This window comes from Oryctolagus cuniculus, chromosome 6 (genome assembly GCF_051225735.1).
Source record: "Oryctolagus cuniculus isolate XC-2025 breed Fujian yellow rabbit chromosome 6, ASM5122573v1, whole genome shotgun sequence".
NCBI lineage: Eukaryota > Metazoa > Chordata > Mammalia > Lagomorpha > Leporidae > Oryctolagus > Oryctolagus cuniculus.
Window position 1 is genome coordinate 159,118,770 of NC_142872.1, and position 18,316 is coordinate 159,137,085.

At 56.3% G+C, this 18,316-nt stretch overlaps 1 protein-coding gene across 1 annotated transcript in view; it reads left to right on the plus strand.

Annotated features, from left to right (window-relative positions):
• TG (thyroglobulin) overlaps positions 1-18,316 on the plus strand; it is a 229,632-nt gene that overhangs the window by 183,080 nt on the left and 28,236 nt on the right. The window contains exons 42-43 of the mRNA XM_051844054.3: positions 14,134-14,298; positions 15,133-15,300. Of these exons, the coding sequence (XP_051700014.2) occupies positions 14,134-14,298; positions 15,133-15,300 (333 nt within the window). The remainder of the gene's footprint in view (positions 1-14,133; positions 14,299-15,132; positions 15,301-18,316) is intronic.

Consider the following 18,316-nt stretch of genomic DNA (forward strand, 5'->3'; position numbering starts at 1 on the left):
ACTATGGGTACCAAGAAGGCAGGGAGCAGGTCTGTTTCATCAGTGATCAACACCTGGCACTCACTAGGGCTCACATGGCGTGAGCAGCCCATGGATACCCACGTGCAGGAAGGAAGGGAATGAGAGGGAGAGACTGAGGGAGCAGCGTGCCCTCTCCGGGCCTGCGGACTTCCTTGAGGGCTTGATCGTCTCTGATTCCCTGTGTCATCCGGCGCAGGGACCAAGTCACAGACACTGGTGGGATTTTCTGATAAGAGCTGCAGCGCGAGACAGCCGTGTGCACTTTCACGATACGCCCTGTGCGGCCAGCTTCCCCCACATCATTCCTTAACAGCTCCCAGCAGTGAGACCGCGACACGTGCCCTGCCGCCCCTCCGTGTGCTCTAGCGACACAAGACGAGCGCAGATCTGTAACAGAATGACTGTGGCTTTTCTCGAAGTCCCTCCAATGCTCTCGTCCTGTGGTGCTTCCGTACTTGGGTGAGGCCTGCTTTCCTCCACAGCTGGATCCTCTTGTGCTCATCAGGAGAAGAGCGAGCTTGAAGCCGGCCTCAGTGTCATTCAGAGTAGCGAACGTTAAAGCTGACCCGACAGATGTGGCGTGGTCAGCCAGCATCGTCCATTCAGTACCCGCCGGGCGGGGAGCCGGGCGGCTCAGCACACCGCAGTGCGCACCGCCAAAACAGAGTTCCGACCCCCAGCACCCTTATCAAGAACATTCCGCCACCCTTAATTTTGAGCAGTAATGATATCATAAATAATCCCTTACGTCTAAACAGTGTTTGGCTGGGGGTGAAGTTCAGACCTGATATTTCATTTCACAAGCACTCTCGGAAATACCCGTTGGGACGTCCGTGGCTGCCACTGTCTCCTGGAAGTTGGACGAATGCAAGTAGGCATTTGCCGTGTTGTCTCCTCAGTCCATCTCTGCAGGTGACTGGGAGAAATAGTGTTCTGAGCCCTACTTTACATCTGAGGAAACTGAGGCACGGGGATGCAAAGCTCTTCTAGCAATACAGAGCTGGTGAGAGGGCGTGTCACACCCCAGCACATCCTTAGGCAGCCATTTTGCACCTGAGGAAACTGAACCCAGCAAAGAACGAAGCCAGTGGCCAAGGTGTCGGTGCAGGACTCAGCAAGATTTCTTGAATCCAAAGCTCGTAGCTCACACTCTGCCTGTTTTTGCATCTCTTTAAAGAGATAATAATTCACGCTAGCTTTTCATTTGACAAATTTGAAGATGATGGTGCTGGTAGCAGTGTGGTACAGACCGGGGCCAGCTGTGTGTGCCCATTTCATGTACAGGAATGCCTGGGGAGCTTAGGAAAGCACTACACCCACCAGGAGAGGGAGAGTCCAGCAGGGAAAGTCTGGCGTGAGGGTGTGCTTGAGCGATGAGCCCGGGAGCTGTCAGGGCTGTCCTCATGCAGAGCCCAACGTGAGGAAGTAGGTACCGCAGTGGAAACGCTGGGTCCACTTGGACACGCCGGGGCATGTGGGACAGGGAGGGGTGTGTGACTCTGGTCTACAGACACCAATGCAGAAGCAGGCCAGGGCCGGGGACTTGGGGGCAGCTGGCCCGCTGGATGCTTTGTCGTCAGGAACCCCAGAGGTGGTGTCCAAGGTCCCTGGATGGTCAGGATGTTGGGGCTGTGTCCTGGACATCGACTTGCAGCGCCGGCCCCTCTCGGCGGCCATCTTCCCCATGGCGGCGGCCAGTGTGAGCTGTCAGCGTCACACTGACTCCAGCCCCTTCCTGCTGCATCCACAGCAGCTCCTGGCTCGTTCCCCCCACTGTGGTCCCTGGAGGCTCCTGCAGGCCAGTGTCCTGCCTCTCTGTCCAGCCTTCAGCCAGGCCACCTCCTCCTCAGAAGGCCCCTCTCTATGTCCAGTGACTCCTGCCTCTGGGTTTGGCTCACCACTCCCCCTGCATGGAGTCACGGCACAAGTCCCTCGGCCAGGTCTCGCGTCCTTGTGGCCCTGTCCTGAGAGGCCCCTGAGCCCCCGCGGGCACCACTGTGTCATTGCCTGCCCTCCGCGGGCACCCACTGTGTCATTGCCTGCCCCCCGCCCCCGCGGGCACCCACTGTGCCATTGCCTGTCCTGCACCCCCTTGGCCGTCTGTCCCCCCCAGCATCCCGGGAGCTGCTGCACAGGCGGTGTGTGTGCGCTAGGGCAGCGCGGTAGGTGCTTCCTACTGGTCCGTGCCTTTGCTGAGAGAAGGAGGGAGGGTGGGAGGAAGCCAGGTGGGGAGAAAATAAGACGAGGGAAGCAGGAGAGAGTAACAGCTATGGCGCCTGCTCCTGAGTGCTCTCCCCTGATCCTCTTCTCGGGCCCTTTGCACAATCAAGGCTCACGGCAGAGGTCAGGGTGTGCAGGGAGCAGCAGCAACCCGGGCTCTCCCCTGGGATGCAGAGAGGCCAGACCTCAGCTCCCCTGGGCTTCCTCCCTCCTCGGGGTTCCTCTCAGCAGCCCTCTGCCTCCACCTCTCCCCACCTTGAGGGCAGAGGGCCAGGTGCACAGCTCCCAGGCTGCCGCCGGGACTTACAGGCTCTTCACCAACAAGCAGAGCAAGGCTCTGACGTCTGCCTCAAATCCCGCCCTGACAGAACGGAACTGGTGAGAGTCCTCGGTTTGCCCACAGCGACTAAGGACCGGGGCAGAGATTTGAACGTGGCCCTTCCCAGTTTCTAAATCCACCGGAAGAAGCCTGGGTTTTTGACGCTGGGGAGTTGTTTCTCAAAGCTTCACAAAGACCGGTGACGCAAAACAAGTGTGCAGCGGCAGCGCTGTTTCTGATAAGACTGGAAGTTGCGTAAGCCAGCTGAGCCCTGAGTCACATGGAAGTCCTCACCCGGTGCCTCTGCTGTACACCTGCGACGTGTGGACAAGGCAGACACAACCCAAGGGGCCGAGGCTTGGGAGGGTGTTCCAGGACATGCCCCCCCAGCTCCGGAAGCTAAAGCCCTGCCCCCAGTGTCTCACAGGGTGACTATTTGGGTTTAGAGTCAGCCAGCAGTTAAGTTAAAATGAGGCACAGTGTGGGCCCTGATGCACTCTGATTGCTGCCTTTTAGGAAGAGGGGATCAGGACACACAAAGGGACAGCCATAGGAAGAGGTACCAGCGGCAGCCACCTCCCAGGCAGGGAGGGAGGTCTTGGGGGGCACCAGCCTTGCCAGCAGCCTGGCCTCAGACCCCAAGCTCCAGCCAGTGTGTGGCATGCTGGCATGGCCGCCCTGGAAGTCACATGCAGGGACCACGAAAAAAAGTGGCAAAGCCACCATTCTCGTGGGGCTGCTGTTGTCTCCTTGGTGCAGTCCCCGTTCCCTGGGCCACTCGGTTCCTGAAACAAGCTAGGAGAACAAGTGGCTGGAAAGAGACATCAAGGCTGTCTTGCAAGTTAGAATTCTGCAATTATTTATGAAGGCAGACACATGCCTATGTGTATGCAGGAAGTGTACAAGGGGAGGCTCGGAGCCTGCATTTTGGATTCCCTCTGTGGTAACGGGCAGCCATAGCCTCGGCTGTCACTCATGGTGTCACTTTTAAAGTGTGACACCTTCGCTTGGAAATCAGTAATTTTTCAGTGCCAAGCATTTAAATGGTTTCTGACAGCCAGAAGGTGAGGGAGGCAATTAGACGTCACGTTCATGACAGATGGAAAAAGGCATTTTGTCATCTCCAAGACCCAGAGGAGGAGTCTGGCAGGTGAATTCTCCATCCCACGGCCCATGCACCCTCCATGTCCAAGCCAAAGAAGTACCTGGGAAAGACCCCCCGGAGGGCCTCCCCTTCAGGGGCGACCACAGCCACATAGGCAGTACCGCAGCCAAGACACATGGAACGCCGTGTTTGCCCAAGGAGGCTGGAGAAGGGAAGTGCTGCAGATTCTGTCTGGCAGGTGGAGGCTGGCTGGTATGATGGCCTTGGAGACAAAACAGCCTGCACCCAGCTTCTCAGCAGGGGTGATTTGGAGCAAGGTGGGCACCCTCCCTGAGCCACTGCCATTCTTGAATAAAACAGTGATGGCCTGGGTCCCTGCTTCAAACACAACCCTCTGTAACCTGCTTAGAACACAGCAGGTGCCCACTGTTGTACAACTCCGTGTTTGCCCTTCCGTCTCTCTCCCCCAGCTGGTGGGTGATTTAAATTTGCAAATAAAGATACACAAAGGTTCAACATTTTCGTGGGGCAAGTGGACAGCACCTTGTCCCTAAAAGGAAAAAAAATTCAAAAATAGGCATCTGTAGAGTGCAAGACAAAGGTTTCTTAGACACAACACCAAAAGCACAAGTGGCAAAAGGAAAAAAATGATTGATTGGACCTTGTCGATATTAAGAATATTTGTGTTGCAAAAGACACTTGAAAATGAGAAGTCAGCCCACAGCGTGGGAGAAAATATTGGCCATAATGGATCTGATAAGAGACTCCTACCAAGAAAGGAATGCAGGTAACTCACTCTCAAAAAGACAAACAACTCAATTCAAAAACAAAGGATCTGAATAGCTGTTTCTCCAAAGAAAATGTGCAAGGGACCCGTACACACCTGAGAAGATTCTCAGTGTCATCAGTCATTAAGGAGACATAAATCAAAACCTCAGCAAAGTGATGCTTCACACCCCTAGGACGCCTGTAATGAAAGAGCAAACACGCAGATGCTAGCAAGTGTTGGCGAGGTGTGGAGAAACAGGCTGTTCGCCCGCTGCGGCCGGGAGTATGGGGTGGTGCACCTCTTTGGAAAATGGCTTGACAGCTTCTCCTGAGATTAAGCACCCCCACCCTCACTGCTAGCTGCAGGCCACCACTAGTCTGCCTTCTGCACCCGTGGCTTCGCCTCTCGTGGGCATTGCTCTAACGGAATCCTAGAAGATACAGCCTCTGGTGTGCGGCTCCTGTCGCCTCATCCAGAGGGTAGCAGCTATGAGAATGCCATCTCTCACATTGCTGAGTGACGCTCCTTCGTATGGACACACCCTGGTCATCCTGATCTGTGCATCATTTGAGAGCCATGTGGGGTGTTTCCATTTATTAGCCATTATAACACTGCTGCTGTGAACATTTATGTCCAAGTTAACATGCAGACATTAAAAAAAACTTGCAAAAGCACAGAGTGACAAACACAGTGGCTGTCAGGTGAACAAGGCAGGTTCAAGAGCAGTATGATCTCACTTATTTCCCACATATAAATATTTAACTGTATGTGTTCACACACACAGACACACACACACACACACACACACATATGGAAGAGACGGACCAGGAAGCTAACGGTATCCAACAGTGGTTCTCTTTGGATTACATGTAAATTTAATTTGGTTTTGCTCACCCGTGATTTTTGACCGTGGATTTTTGTAATGCTATTTTTGCTATGAAAATGGCAAAACCCATTCTGTTTCACCTCTGAAGGAACCCAGGTACCCTGACTGTTGTGCACAAAGAATGGTCCCTGCCAGCCTTCTCCTAGAGTGTGGACAGGCCCAGTGTGGCCCCTCTCCGTGCTTGGTGCCGCCCCCTTCCCCCCTGAGAGTCTCCCTCTGCCCACCCCCTTGACCAGCCCTACAGAGAGTTCTGCAGTGGTCTGGCCAGGCTACTCACTCACTGACCCATGCACTTGACCCCATGCACTTGACAAGTGCTCACGCTGTCCTCTTGGTAAGTAAGAGTCAGTGACATTTTAGTGTGCAGTTAGTATTTTAAATGTAATTTAATTTTTTCCTAATTAAAAACTTGATAGTCATTGAACAGCGGGAACACTCTGCAAAGTAGAAAATGCCAATAAAACTCGTCCCCCATCCACTCACCTTGAACTGCCAAAGGGCTCTGGGAATTGGCGAGGTTGGACTGTCCAAGGAGACTTGGAGGAGGGCCTGGCGACAGGGCAGGGGTGGGGTCAGCTGCCTCTGGATCTCAGGTGACACCTGCCGAAGGCTGGGGCAGCAGGGCATCCTGTGGAAGCACCTGGAGTCAGAACTCAGGAGGTGTGGGTCCTACCCCCTCTCACCTGGACCAGCAGGTTCTCAGACCTCTGATACTCTCTCCTGAGTCTGCTCCAAATGCTTCTTGGAATGAAGTGGGCCGTGCACAAAGGAATGGCTAAGTAAGCAGCGTATGTTTGTTTTACGTGATGTTAGTTCTTCCCACTTCCCAAGCAGACTGTGGGCGCTGAGTGAGGCAACCCAAGGGAGAGGTCCACATTAAGTGGCATGCAGGCCAACTGTGACTGTGCATCACAGTGCTGGAGGGTGGGTTCTTCTTAGAATTTAACTTTGTATTTATTTATTCGAAAGGCAGAGATAGAGAGAAAGCTCACATTTGATGGTTCACTCCCCACATGCCCACAGCAGCGGGGCTGGGAGCCAGGAACCCAATGCAGGCCTCCCATGTAGGTGGCAGGGACCCAAGTCCTTGACCATCGCCTGCTGCTGTCCCAGGCTGCATATTAGCAGGAAACTGGAGTGGAAAGCAGAGCCAGGACCAAACCCAGGCTGGCCAGCATGGGATGCAGGCGTCCCACATGTTGTTGGTATAATTGCTGTGCTAAATGCCTGCCACTATTTCAGTGTCTTTGAAGAAGGCAAGGGTAGGACTGGCTGCTTGGTGTAGAAGTTGAGACGGCACTGGGATGCCTGCATCCGACATCAGAGTGCCTGGGCCCCAGTTCTCAGCTCCACCCCAATTCCAGTTCCTTACTAATGTGCACCCTGGGTAGGACCCTTGACTTGGGTCCCTACTTCCCATGTGGGAGACAAGGATTGAGTTCCTGACTTTGACCTGGCCCAGACCCGACTGTTGGGGGTGTTTGGAGAATGACAGAGATCTCTGTCTGTGTGATTCTGTGCACGTGTCTGTTTTGCTCTGCCTTTCAATACATAAGTAAATAAATAAATGAAAATTTTTTTAAAAAAGGAAGAAGGCCTAGTAAGTCCTTGCTCTGGTAGTCAGACATTGAGCAGGGGCTAAGCTCCACCTTTGCTCTTCTCGCCCACATCCCATGGGCGGTCACTGAGTAAAACCAGGAGTTGCGTGCTCCTGGGATCAGTCCAGGGAAGCCTGGGCCTCAGGATGAAAGAGCCATCGGTCATCACACTGACCCTAGTGTTGCTAGAACTGCAGGGCTACAACTCAGAGTCAAACTCTCAGGTCAGGAAAAGATGAGTCCAGTGTAGAAGGCACTCAAGAGAATACTAATATGAACATGAACTTGAATGTACAGCAGGTACCTCGCCTGAGCTATCCTAGTAGCTCAATCGAATGCCCTACTTTAACTCGTCCCTGGGACTTGGGTGGCACCCTTCCAGGTTCGGGTGTATTCCCTGGTGAGGTGGTGGACACGGTCACCCTCTGTGCATCCACCACCATCTGTGCACCTTGCAAGTCTCCACTGGACTCCCAGCTCAGGCCCCCCACTCTCCAGTCTGCCCCTCAGCCAGCCAGTCAGGCTGCAAGCCTTCCCCTTGTTCCAGCTCAGTTCTGTCCAACACATATGCGGCAGAACCCTACTGTGCGCCAAGGTTTGTGTGAGGCTCTGGGGGGAAAGGAACAGCCACCTTACCACCTCTGCCATCAGAAGTTCACGCCCCGGGAGTGTCAGTGCCCAGTCGTTTCCCGAGGGCATCTTCAGCACCAAGGCACGTGACCCGGTGGCATCCCTAAATACTTCTATCATCTCCGCCCACTGCCGTACCCGTCCCCCATCGCAGGTTAACACCCTCCAGATGGTGTCTCTCGCCTGGTCTGAGACTCGATGTCCCATCAACCTTTATTCCTCACCCGCTCTGTGCACATCCCTCTCTGGATCCAGGAGAATGATTTGGTCCTACCATCCCTCCCTCCATTCATCCGTTCACTCCTTTATTCTCACGGCTACTCGCTCCCTCGTTCAAGACCTAGTTTTTGAGTTTCAGACCCTCTGTTGGGGGCCGATGGGATACTTGGACCTAGCCTGAACTCGCCACAGCTTCTTTGGCTAACCGGGCCCCTGATCACCCCTGCTGCCCCGCCCACTCCCCTGGGAGTGGACGCCCAGGCCCCTTCTTTTCCCTCAGTCACTCCTCCCATTAAATCCACGTGAGTCCTGCGGCTTCTCTGGGCTACCGGGCGGCTCAGAAACCCCTCCCTCTGAACTCCCAAAGCAGGAGAGACCCTCCTCCTGAGGCCCCTGGGGTGGGTATACGCCCCCTGCACCCAGGCTGCATTTCCAATCATTTGCCTAACCTGGGCACAGGACTTCTGCTCCCTGGTGACTCCCGGTGGCTCCCGGGTGCCGGAGTAGAGCAGAGTCCAAGTACATCGTGGACTGAGAACTCTCGGGTAATGAGCAGTCATCAGCTTCAGCCCCGTGGCCACCCTTCTGGAGGCCCAGTGGCCTGCTCAGGGCCTGGGAGTCACACACCCGGTTTCTCCCAGCCCCGCATTTATTTATTTATTTTTATTTTTATTTATTTTTTTTTTTTGACAGGCAGAGTGGACAGTGAGAGAGAGAGACAGAGAAAAAGGTCTTCCTTTGCCGTTGGTTCACCCTCCAATGGCCGCCACGGCCAGCACACTGCAGTGATCCGATGGCAGGAGCCAGGTGCTTCTCCTGGTCTCCCATGGGGTGCAGGGCCCAAGCACTTGGGCCATCCTCCACTGCACTCCCTGACCACAGCAGAGAGCTGGCCTGGAAGAGGGGCAACCGGGACAGAATCCGGTGCCCTGACCGGGACTAGAACCTGGTGTGCCGGCGCCACAAGGCGGAGGATTAGCCTAGTGAGCCGCGGCGCCGGCTCCAGCCCCGCATTTAGAGTTGGAACACGTGGACTCAAGTTCTGGGTGAGAGTTCCTCCCTAAAAAGAGCCGGTTGGTCCTTCCTGCCTCATTCTGTCGTAATGAACTAGATCATGACAGTGAGCCAGAAAGCACTGTGGCCAGTGCTTGGTGCCAGACAACGGGCAGGGGTTCCAGCACTCCTTGGCCCCACAAGGACAGCCCACGGCTGTGAGCTTACACTGGTCTCCAGGGTGGACACTGACGGGGACTCGCTGGCCATCAGCCTGGTTCGCACTCAGAGGCTTGGTTTAGCAACCTTCTTGGCCAGGATCATGTAAGCGCTGTGGGAATTAAGCCCTGGTTAACAGTAGTCCTATGCTAAAGACAATGCACTGATCCCTAGTGCCACTGTGTATTCGGTGTTCTGCCCACCTGCTCTGTGGCTGCAATACCCCGTTTATAGAACAGAACCCCCATGTTCCCGGAGATAAAGAGAACTGGCAGAATGGCAACCGGCAGAGCTGGGATAGAATCCCTGGTCTGGCTGACCCCAGAGCCAGGATCTTTCCACTTGGCTGTGCCTCCCCTTCTCACAGGAACAGAAAGAGACAGATGGCCATAGGCATGAGACTGCTGGTGCAAGCGGCTGGACATGGAGCTGGGCAGCCGACAGGTTCCAGTGCCCGGTGCTGCCTGCCCCTCCCCCCAGCTGTGAGATGCCAGTGTCCTCCTTATAGGCTACTTCTGAGCAGAGATGAGGCCTCCCAGGGGGCCTTCCTGGGGTCCTGGTGCACACTGGTCCAGTGTAGTGGCCAACCCTCTCACTACTGCCTCAGGGGCTTTGCGGGAGCTCACTCTTGATTCTGCGCGACCCTGGAGGAGGAACTCATGGGCAGGAGGAGCCCTGGGACACCTGCTGTTCCCCCTCCCCCTGGTTCCCCACCCTGGAGAGCAGGAGCCACCAGCAGAGAGGGCTGAGGACTTGAGAGGGGTGAGGAAAGAGGTGGGGCTTCCAGTGTGCCCAGGGTCACTGCCCGGCTCACTGATGCCCCTCGGATGGCCAGGCTCACCGTGAGATGACCCTTCTCCCCCCAGTGACTGGCATGGCTAACTGAGGTCAAGGCAGTGTTCAGAGGCTCCAGGAAGTAAAGCCATCGTCAGCAATTGTGGTTTGGGCCCGTGCTATTTTTAGAGTTATAAAAAACAACAAGAGGAAACTCATTGCCACTTAATAGCTGAGTCAGATTTAGATAAAGCACAAGCGGGGCTCTGGACCTGCCAGTGCGACAGGGTGGACCGAGGGGCCTCCTGGGTGGTCCCTGCAGGGCTCGTGTGAGGCCCCAACCACACTCCTGCTGCGGGGAGGGGACACGGGCCACCCTCGCCCACGTCACTCTGGCGTCCTCACCATGGCCCGAGAGCACGGTTCTTACACAGGCCTGTGTGGATGGACAGATCGAGGCCTGCAGTGGCCACACACCCCAGTCACTGCCTCAATGAGCGACAGAACCGGCGGCCGGCCTGGGGCCTTGTGCCCCAGAGTCCAAGCTCGTGGTGTGACTGCAGGAGGCCCTGCTCCTGTCCCTCTCTTCTTGGTCTCCAGTCGAGGGCTTGACAGCTGAGGCTGGGCAGCTGTTTCGTTTTGTTTTGCTTTTGTGTGTTTTTGTTTTTTGCTTAACCACTGCTTTTCCATGAAGAGAGAGGTTTCCTTCAGAAAAGTGGTGAGAACCAGTGCTGTAGCAGACAGGAAAGTTCTCATAGCTATCACAGCATCGCTGGCACCCACGCCTTTAATCACTTCCTCCCCGGATCCAGAGCCCTGGCTTTTTACGGCTGAGGAAAATGCTGAAAATATCTGAGGCTCCATCCGAATTTGCATCCCCTCCCGGCTTGGGGGTGGGGTGGGGGTGGGGCGGGGCTGGGCAGCCCCGGGGAGGTGTCCAGGTTTGCCTTTTAGACCTTGAATATCCAGAGAGTGTGTCCGTATTTTTTTTGTTTAAAGAGCACAACCCATCTGCTGGTGTTCAGAAAAGCTGGCCTCTCACTGGTGAAGGGATAAACCCCAGGGCACAGGATGCAGGCAGCAAGGGCACTGAATCACCTTGACCTGAGTTCATGGCCACCGTCATTGAAGTTCAGGCCGTGGGCTGGCTGCTGTTGTCAGGATCAGCCTGGGGCTGGAGTTGTCCTGTTTCTGTAGATGCGTGAGGTCACGGGGAGCCACTGGCTGGGGATCACACAGCTGGGAGCCTTGTCTGTGCTTCTGGGGGAAGAATCTGACAGTGTCAGCAGGCTGAGTCTGTCTGAACAGGTTGAGGGCCAGAGATCTTGGAAACTGCCTTGTCCCTGATTGGGTCAGCAGCCCAAGCTGCCGTGCCTGTTCCAAGCAGTGTGGGAGGGAGCTCCTTGGGCCCCAGCCCATGCAGCACATGTGTCAAGGGTCCTCCAACTCCTTGCCCCAGTTTTCTTCCAGGCATAGACTGTCTTCCAGGCACTGTCTGGCTTTGCTTTTCACTGTGGCCACAAGGTCCTTCCTTGGACTTGGCAATGAAACAGAAATGGTGATGGTTGTGTTGCCACGTTGCATCAAGACCACCTCAGATGTACGTGCAAGATCTACGTGGTAGCGACCAGTTCAGTTCCCAGTCCTGGTTCGTTCTTATTAAGTCTTGCGTTCTTGGGCAGGCCATTCACCTCTCTGTGCCTCAACACCCTCATCTGTAAAATGGGCCGACATCATCTCCCTTGAAGGATGGTTGTGAGGTTAAATACGTTAGTGTCTGGGCCTGTCCTATCAGCATTAGCCCTTGTGGTGAGCGGGCATCCCACTGGCTGGGGAACCACGAGGGGTTGGTAGCATCATGGGAAGTTGCCAAGGAGAAAAAGGTGTTCAGTGACTCTCTGAAGTCACCCCTGTGCAGCTGGAAGCCAGGCCTGGGCTACAGGGCTTCTCCTCCACGTTGGCCTTTAGCTGCCGGTTACAGTTGGCCTTCTGAGGACAGAGGCTCCGATCGGGGCTCTCCTTGTGGCCAAGGCCAGCCTTAGGCCCGTCCGTCTTGGTCATCTCCCTGGCTTGGGTGTCAGCTCCCAGGTCTACTTGCAGCCCAGCCCAGACTCACTGCTCTGCCTGGGCTCTGCCCAGGACCTCTCGGTCCTGACTGTGAAAGCACAAACCACCGGCCCCTTGCTTCAGTGGGACTGTTATGAGCGCCTTCTTCCAGGAGCTGTGCCCAGTTCTCCTTGGGACTTCCAGCTGGGGAAGGGATCTTCTCCCATCAGGGATCTATCCTTGTCCTTTCAGCACGATGGGGTAACAGCGCCCATGACAGGAGTGAGCAGGGTCACCCCTGGCTAGTTACTGGTGCTTCCCTCTGCACTCCTGCCAGCCTTGCTGGTGCACCCGTCCAGGAAACTGAGCCCTGCCTCTCTGCTATTTTCCGCTGCTGGTACATTCAGCTCACTGTAAGGCCTAGAGTTGGGACACACAGACCGTGGAGTCCGCCAGATCAGTGCCGTCTTTGCATTCATGTAAGAGGAGCCAGCTCAGCTCAAGGAGGCACCATCTTGTTCTGGATAGAAACACACAAGGGAAGGCGTGGGAGTGGAGACCACGGCCCGGCGTGGATCTCTAGGACAGGAGGCCCGGCTCTGCCACTCGCCAGCTTGGGGAAGAGATGGAAGCTGTCTCTGCCCCAGCTCCCCCCCTCTAGGACAAGAGGGTGACTAGCATCTGCCTCCTGGGGACTTGGCGTGTGAAGAGCGCTTAGCACTCGGTGCCCAGCCCTCAGTGAGCACTCAGGAAACCTGAGATCATGCATCTGTGGGTGGCACCTGACTCCTGCCTGGCACACGCCAGACATCGGATCACGCAGACTCCCCCTTTCCTTTCGGGGCCTGGTTGCTTTATCTCAAAAATGGGTGCCAGCTATGGAGAGCTCACACCACCACTGTGACGACTGCGTGAAGCCCAACAGGCCCAGTTCCTGGTGGAGGAGGAGCCGGCAGAGGCCGGCAGATGCTGATGGGTGGCTGATGGCAATGCTGTCCTCGTTAGAGGCCAGGGGAACCCCTCACTCAAGATGCATTCATTGCTCATAGATCTAGAACCTTCCACTCTCCCTGGGGCCCAGCCCAGCATCCAGACACACCCCGGAGCCCAGCTGGCTGACCCCGTGGGCTGGCTCCGCATCTTGCAAGGTTTCTCCACTTTGGTTAAGTTGCTTTGGTCCCTTATTTTATTCATGTTTTATTCCTGCATCTGTAAAATAAGACAATAAGAGAAGGCAACTTCTGTGTTGCTGGGAGGATGAGCTGCGTCCGTGGTCATCGTCGTTCTGTTGTAGAGCCTGCAGCACTAGGGGAAGCAGTGGCGCCATTATTACCGCTACTGCCGCCCGTGCTGCCCCGATTGCACGCTGCGGCGGGAATGCCCTGGCCCCATACACAGGTCAGGACCATCCACTCACCTGCCCCCGCCAGGGCAGAGGCCTGGATTCTGCCAGGCGGAGCTGGACCTCCTAGTCCTGGCTCCAGTGCGTAGACTCTGAGAAAGGAAATGCTCCCAGCACGCTGGCCTTTGAACACGGATGTGTGCTGGCCCCACTGCTGGCCCAGCTCACTGTCTCTCTCTCTCTCTCTTTTTTTTTTTTTTTTTTTTTTTTTTGAGAATCAGAGTTACAGAGAGAGAGGGAGAGACAGAGAAAGAGAGAAAGGTCTTCCATCTGCTGGTTCACTCCCCCAAATGGCCACAATGGCTAGAGCTGGGCTGATCCGAAACCAGGAGCCAGGAGCTTCTTCTGGGTCTTCCATGTGAGTGCAGGAGCCCAAGTGCCCGGGCCATCTTCCACTGCTTTCCCAGGCCATAGCAGAGAGTTGGATCAGAAGAGGAGCAGCCAGGACTAGAACCGGTGTCCATATGGGATGCTGGCACCACAGGTGAAGGCTTAACCCACTGTACCAGAGTGCCAGCCCCCAGCTCACTTTCTCAATGGCTATGTTGCCAGCACCTCTTTGAAAGTCAAGCTCTCTCTTACTTGACCAGGGAACTTGGCTGGTTAGGGAGCGCCCAGGAGGTGGTAGTGCCGAGTTGGCAGAGTTCTGTTCCCAGAGGATTGCTCTAACCCATCAGCCTTTTGTCTCCATACACAACTCCAGCTTCGTCACCAAGGCTAAAGGTCACCTTGTCCACGCCCTCACTTCACAGACAACGGTCAGGGTCACACAGCGTGTGGGGTGGCTACTGATCAGTGCTCACCACCCACATGTGGGCATCCCCAGGCACACTCTGCCACTCCCAAGCGTGGGGGTGGCCTGCGGGTCTCCGAGGTGAGCAGTGGAAGGAGCTGGTGTAGACCATCCGCCCTGAGCCTGCCTTCTCTTCCAGGGAGGCTCCGCCCTCTCCCCAGCTGCCGTCATCAGCCCCGAGAGGGCTCAGCTGCAGACCGCTGCCTTGGCAAAGGAGGTTGGCTGTCCCAGCTCATCCAGCCAAGACGTGGTGTCCTGCCTCCGCCAGAAGCCTGCCAGCATCCTCAATGATGCCCAGACCAAGGTAGGTGCCCGGATGGGATCCCCCGGCCCCTCCGCTGGCTGCTGAGCAGCAGGGCTACAGTGCACATTCCCTGGCCGCAGGTACCGTGGTGGCCAGGGACTGTTAGTCACGGCATCATACTAAGGTAGACACAGCTCTGTGACCCTCGGGCTTGCCATCCATGAAATGGGAATGAGGAGACAGACCTCATAGAGGAGGCGGCTAGCACCACCACACGCGTGGAGGGCCCTGCCCTGTGCCGGGACCCCAGGAGCCCTGGGTCAGGTCCCAGCAGCGCGCACTGAGGGCTGTGCACGTGGCTTCCCAGGCGGGCAGCGGCCTCTGGCCCTCACCAGGGAGCTGTGTGCCCCTTTCCAGCCTACGGTGACCTTGTTCCCAGCCCGAGTCTCCAGTTGACCCTGACACTCAGGGATAATTCGTCTCGGCTAAGGGTTTGAGTGCGTCTGGACTCACAGACGGGGTGCAGGCTTCATCCTCAGCTCACCCAGCCCAGGTGGGCTCATCTGACAGTGAATGAGCAAATTCATTTCCTCTGGCAGTGCCACCACCTCCTCCACCTCTGTCTCCCCTGCCTGGGGCTCTGCTGTGACCTTGGTAGGGCAGCTCCAGCAAGCGCTCCTGGGGACAACCATGGCCGAGGGCAAGATGAACCTCCCAGCCGCTCAGTGCCCTGGCTGCCTGCTCCCATCGTGTGAACCTTGACTTCCCGTACAGCCCACGTGCGTGACATTGGCGTGCCTTAGGAAGCAAAGCGATGCAACTGGGTATTCCAGCGCCATTGCTCTAAAGGGCAAGATTCACACAAGTAACATCACCCCTTTGAATCCACCGCAGCTCCTGGCCGTGAGCGGGCCTTTCCACTACTGGGGTCCCGTGGTGGACGGCCGGTACCTGCGCGAGGCTCCAGCCAGAGCGCTGCAGAGGCCTGCCCGGGCCAAGGTGGATCTGCTGGTCGGGAGCTCTCAGGACGACGGGCTGATCAACAGAGCCAAAGCCGTGAAGGTAGGCAGGGAGGGGCCGGGAGTGTCTACAGCTGGGTGTGCCTCCATGGCTCTGGGCATCCAAATCCTACTCTGGCCAAGCATCATGGACTTGCTTGTTTATTCACACCAAGGGCTACTGACAATGTCCCAGGGCCAAAGGCTGCAGGGCACTGGGCGGGGTCCTGGAGTTGGCAGCTCAGGAATCAGACGCTTGCAGGGTCCTGAGCAGCACAGATACAGCCGCAGGTAACAGCTGTGAATGGATCGGGGTGAACTGCAGGCTCCCAGCACCTGTGGGGCTCCACGTGGGAGCTCCCAGGCTCTGGGCGGTTGAGGACCTCAGTTCCATGAGGGAGGTGGGTGCAGGGGCCCAACACCAGCCCTCCAAGCAGGTTTCCTCACCCGGTTAAGCCTGTGGGAGGCACCTGGCAGAAACACAGCTCCGGGCAGTGGCGGGAGGCCCGCAAGTGGGAGTTTGCACCTGGAGGTGTTTTACCTGCTTGAGCACACAGTGTCTGCTCGGGGCTGGGAGTCACAGCCGCCTGCCAGGACTAACCCTGGAAGGGAGCCCAGCGTGTGTCCTCTGCTGCTGCCCCAGGCTGCCTCAGACAAGCTGCTCGTGACCAAAGCAGGCCCTGCAGGTGGTCAGACTGGGGTGGAGGCGTGGCACGCGTGAAACCCAGGAGAGGCCTACTGTGGCAGGGGTGGAAGGGCCCTCTCCCACCTGTGCACACGCATCTCGTGGGTCTCCGTCAGCTCTGCTGGGTAAGGCGGCGTAACCAGCATGGTTAGAAGACATTACCCGAGCTGAACAGGACCCTGTATGCCTCTGGATTGTTCCATTTCCTTCCGGTAATGTATCTCGCCTTGGGGACATCTGTCTTCCAGCTGTGAAAGCTGCGGTTTTATGTGCTAGATGTACAGGGGCTTTTATCATGGCATCAATTATCGTGGCAAAGAGTTGGAAACACCTCAAGTGTCCATTAACAGGGAAGTGGTGGTGAAGTTAAGTTCCACACACACCGTTAAACATTATGCAGATGTGAAGAGGCCTTGACCTGAGGGTGTCTCCCCTTGCTGGGGGACACCTGTGACACGTGCTCAGTTGGGGGAGAAAGATGCAGAGACAGGAAGGCGGCTTTCATATGTAAGAAAAGCAAAGCCGTCCCTACTGTGGCTGTGTCAGTGCGCATATTTCCATAAGCTTCCGTGTGACAAGACTATGGCACAGAAAGAGAGACGGTGAGCAGCTAGCTTCTGCCACCTGAGAGGTGTGAGAGAGCAGCATGGAGTCATTACTACAAGTGCTACAAATGATCGCAGCTGCCCTGGGCCACACCGTTTCTCAGCAGTGTCTTCTGGAATCTCCCAACTCTGTCCTGACTCTCGGAGCCATCCCAGCAGCAGCTGAGTTCCGGGGCCAGGAACCCCACCCAGCACTGCATCCCCCTCCGTCACTGAGCCTCCCTGACCCTAGTGCTCCAACCTGCAGAACTTCCTGGGTGTCCTTGTGACGCCACAGGTAAAGTTTGCACACCGTGACGTTTTGGCTCCTGGCTTCTCATGCTCCCTAATCCAGAACGCACAGCTCCTTCCAGCCCTGGGCTCCACCCCGTCTAGCATGTTCTCCCACACTCTTCCTCATCTCCAAAAGCAGCAGTTTGTCCTGTAGGCCCAGTTCAATGTCAAAAGCCATTCTCTGCTCCCTCATGTCCAGTTAACATTCCATCAGCAAATCCAGCGGCTCTTTGAAACATCCAGGACCCAACCATTGTCCCCAGTCTTCTGCCCCCATCCTGGGCCAGCACTGGCTTCTCCATGATGTCCGATGGCCTGCCTCCTTCTCTGCCCCTTATAATCGAGGGAAAACCCCATAGACCGAGCGGATCCTTCGCAGGAGAAGTCCCAACACCAGCTACTCCTAGTACCGCAGTGGCTCTGTGTCCTGCCGGGTCAGAGCTGCGGAGCCTGTGGTCACTCCCAGAGTCCTAATGCTGTGGCTCCCATTGCTCCCTCCCTCGCCTTCTGCCACTGCCCCAGCTCTCTGCACTTCTGCCCTGCTGCTCAGGCCCTCTGGTCTTCCTCAGATAGAAGCGCCAAGCACACCTCCACCTTAGTCTCGGTATGTGCCGTCTCCTCAGGAATGTCCTTCCCCACGTAATAACTCACTACCACGTCTGCATTAGGGCCTGCTTGTCAGAGAGACCTTGCTCGACCACGCTGCTGGACCGTCAGGGCTTAGCCCTGCCCCTGGCTCCTTATCCTCTCCCACCCACCCGGTTCCACATATAATATGTCGGGAGACTCGCACCTCCTGTCCTGTGGCACATTTACTTGCCTGTTGTCTTTCTCCCCAGCTAGAATGTGTACCCACGAGCACTGAGACTGCGATGTCTTGGGTGCCTGGGAAAGTGTCTGGTGCATAGTAGGTGTACAAACGCACATCAGGTCGAATGAATGAACTTAGGAAGAACTGACTACGTGCAGGTCCCAGCCCAGGAGTCTTCACTGGAATAAGTCACCCTCACCTCGAGCCTAAAGGCAGGGGTTGTTATGACCGTTGTGCAGGTGGGAAGTCGGGCCAGAGAGAACCAAAGTGGAAATCCAGGTCTGTCTGAGTGCAGAGGCATCCTCTGGCCATCGCAGCTCTGGGAGAAGCCAGGTTTGCCTCCACGAGCCTTCAGTCCACCCACAGAGGTGTGCGGTGTGCAAGTGTAGGTGAGCGCAGCTAGCAGAAGGCTCCCATGTGCAAGCACTCTGCAGCGTGTCCTCACCCTCACTGCACGCCAACCCAGGCCAGGAGGCAGGGAGCCGCACACTGCTGTTGGCCGCCAGTGCACTGAGCGCGAAAGGCTTAGCGAGGTTCATGGATTGCTCCAGTCTTTGGCAAAGCCCCGACTGCACTGGCGACCTCTGGCTCCAAATGGGGTTCTTTACCCATGAGCCCGTTCTTCACCATGACTCTAGAGCAGACATGGGAGAGGCACCGGCACAATTATCACCTGGAGCAGTCCTCAGGATCCTGCCCGACACAG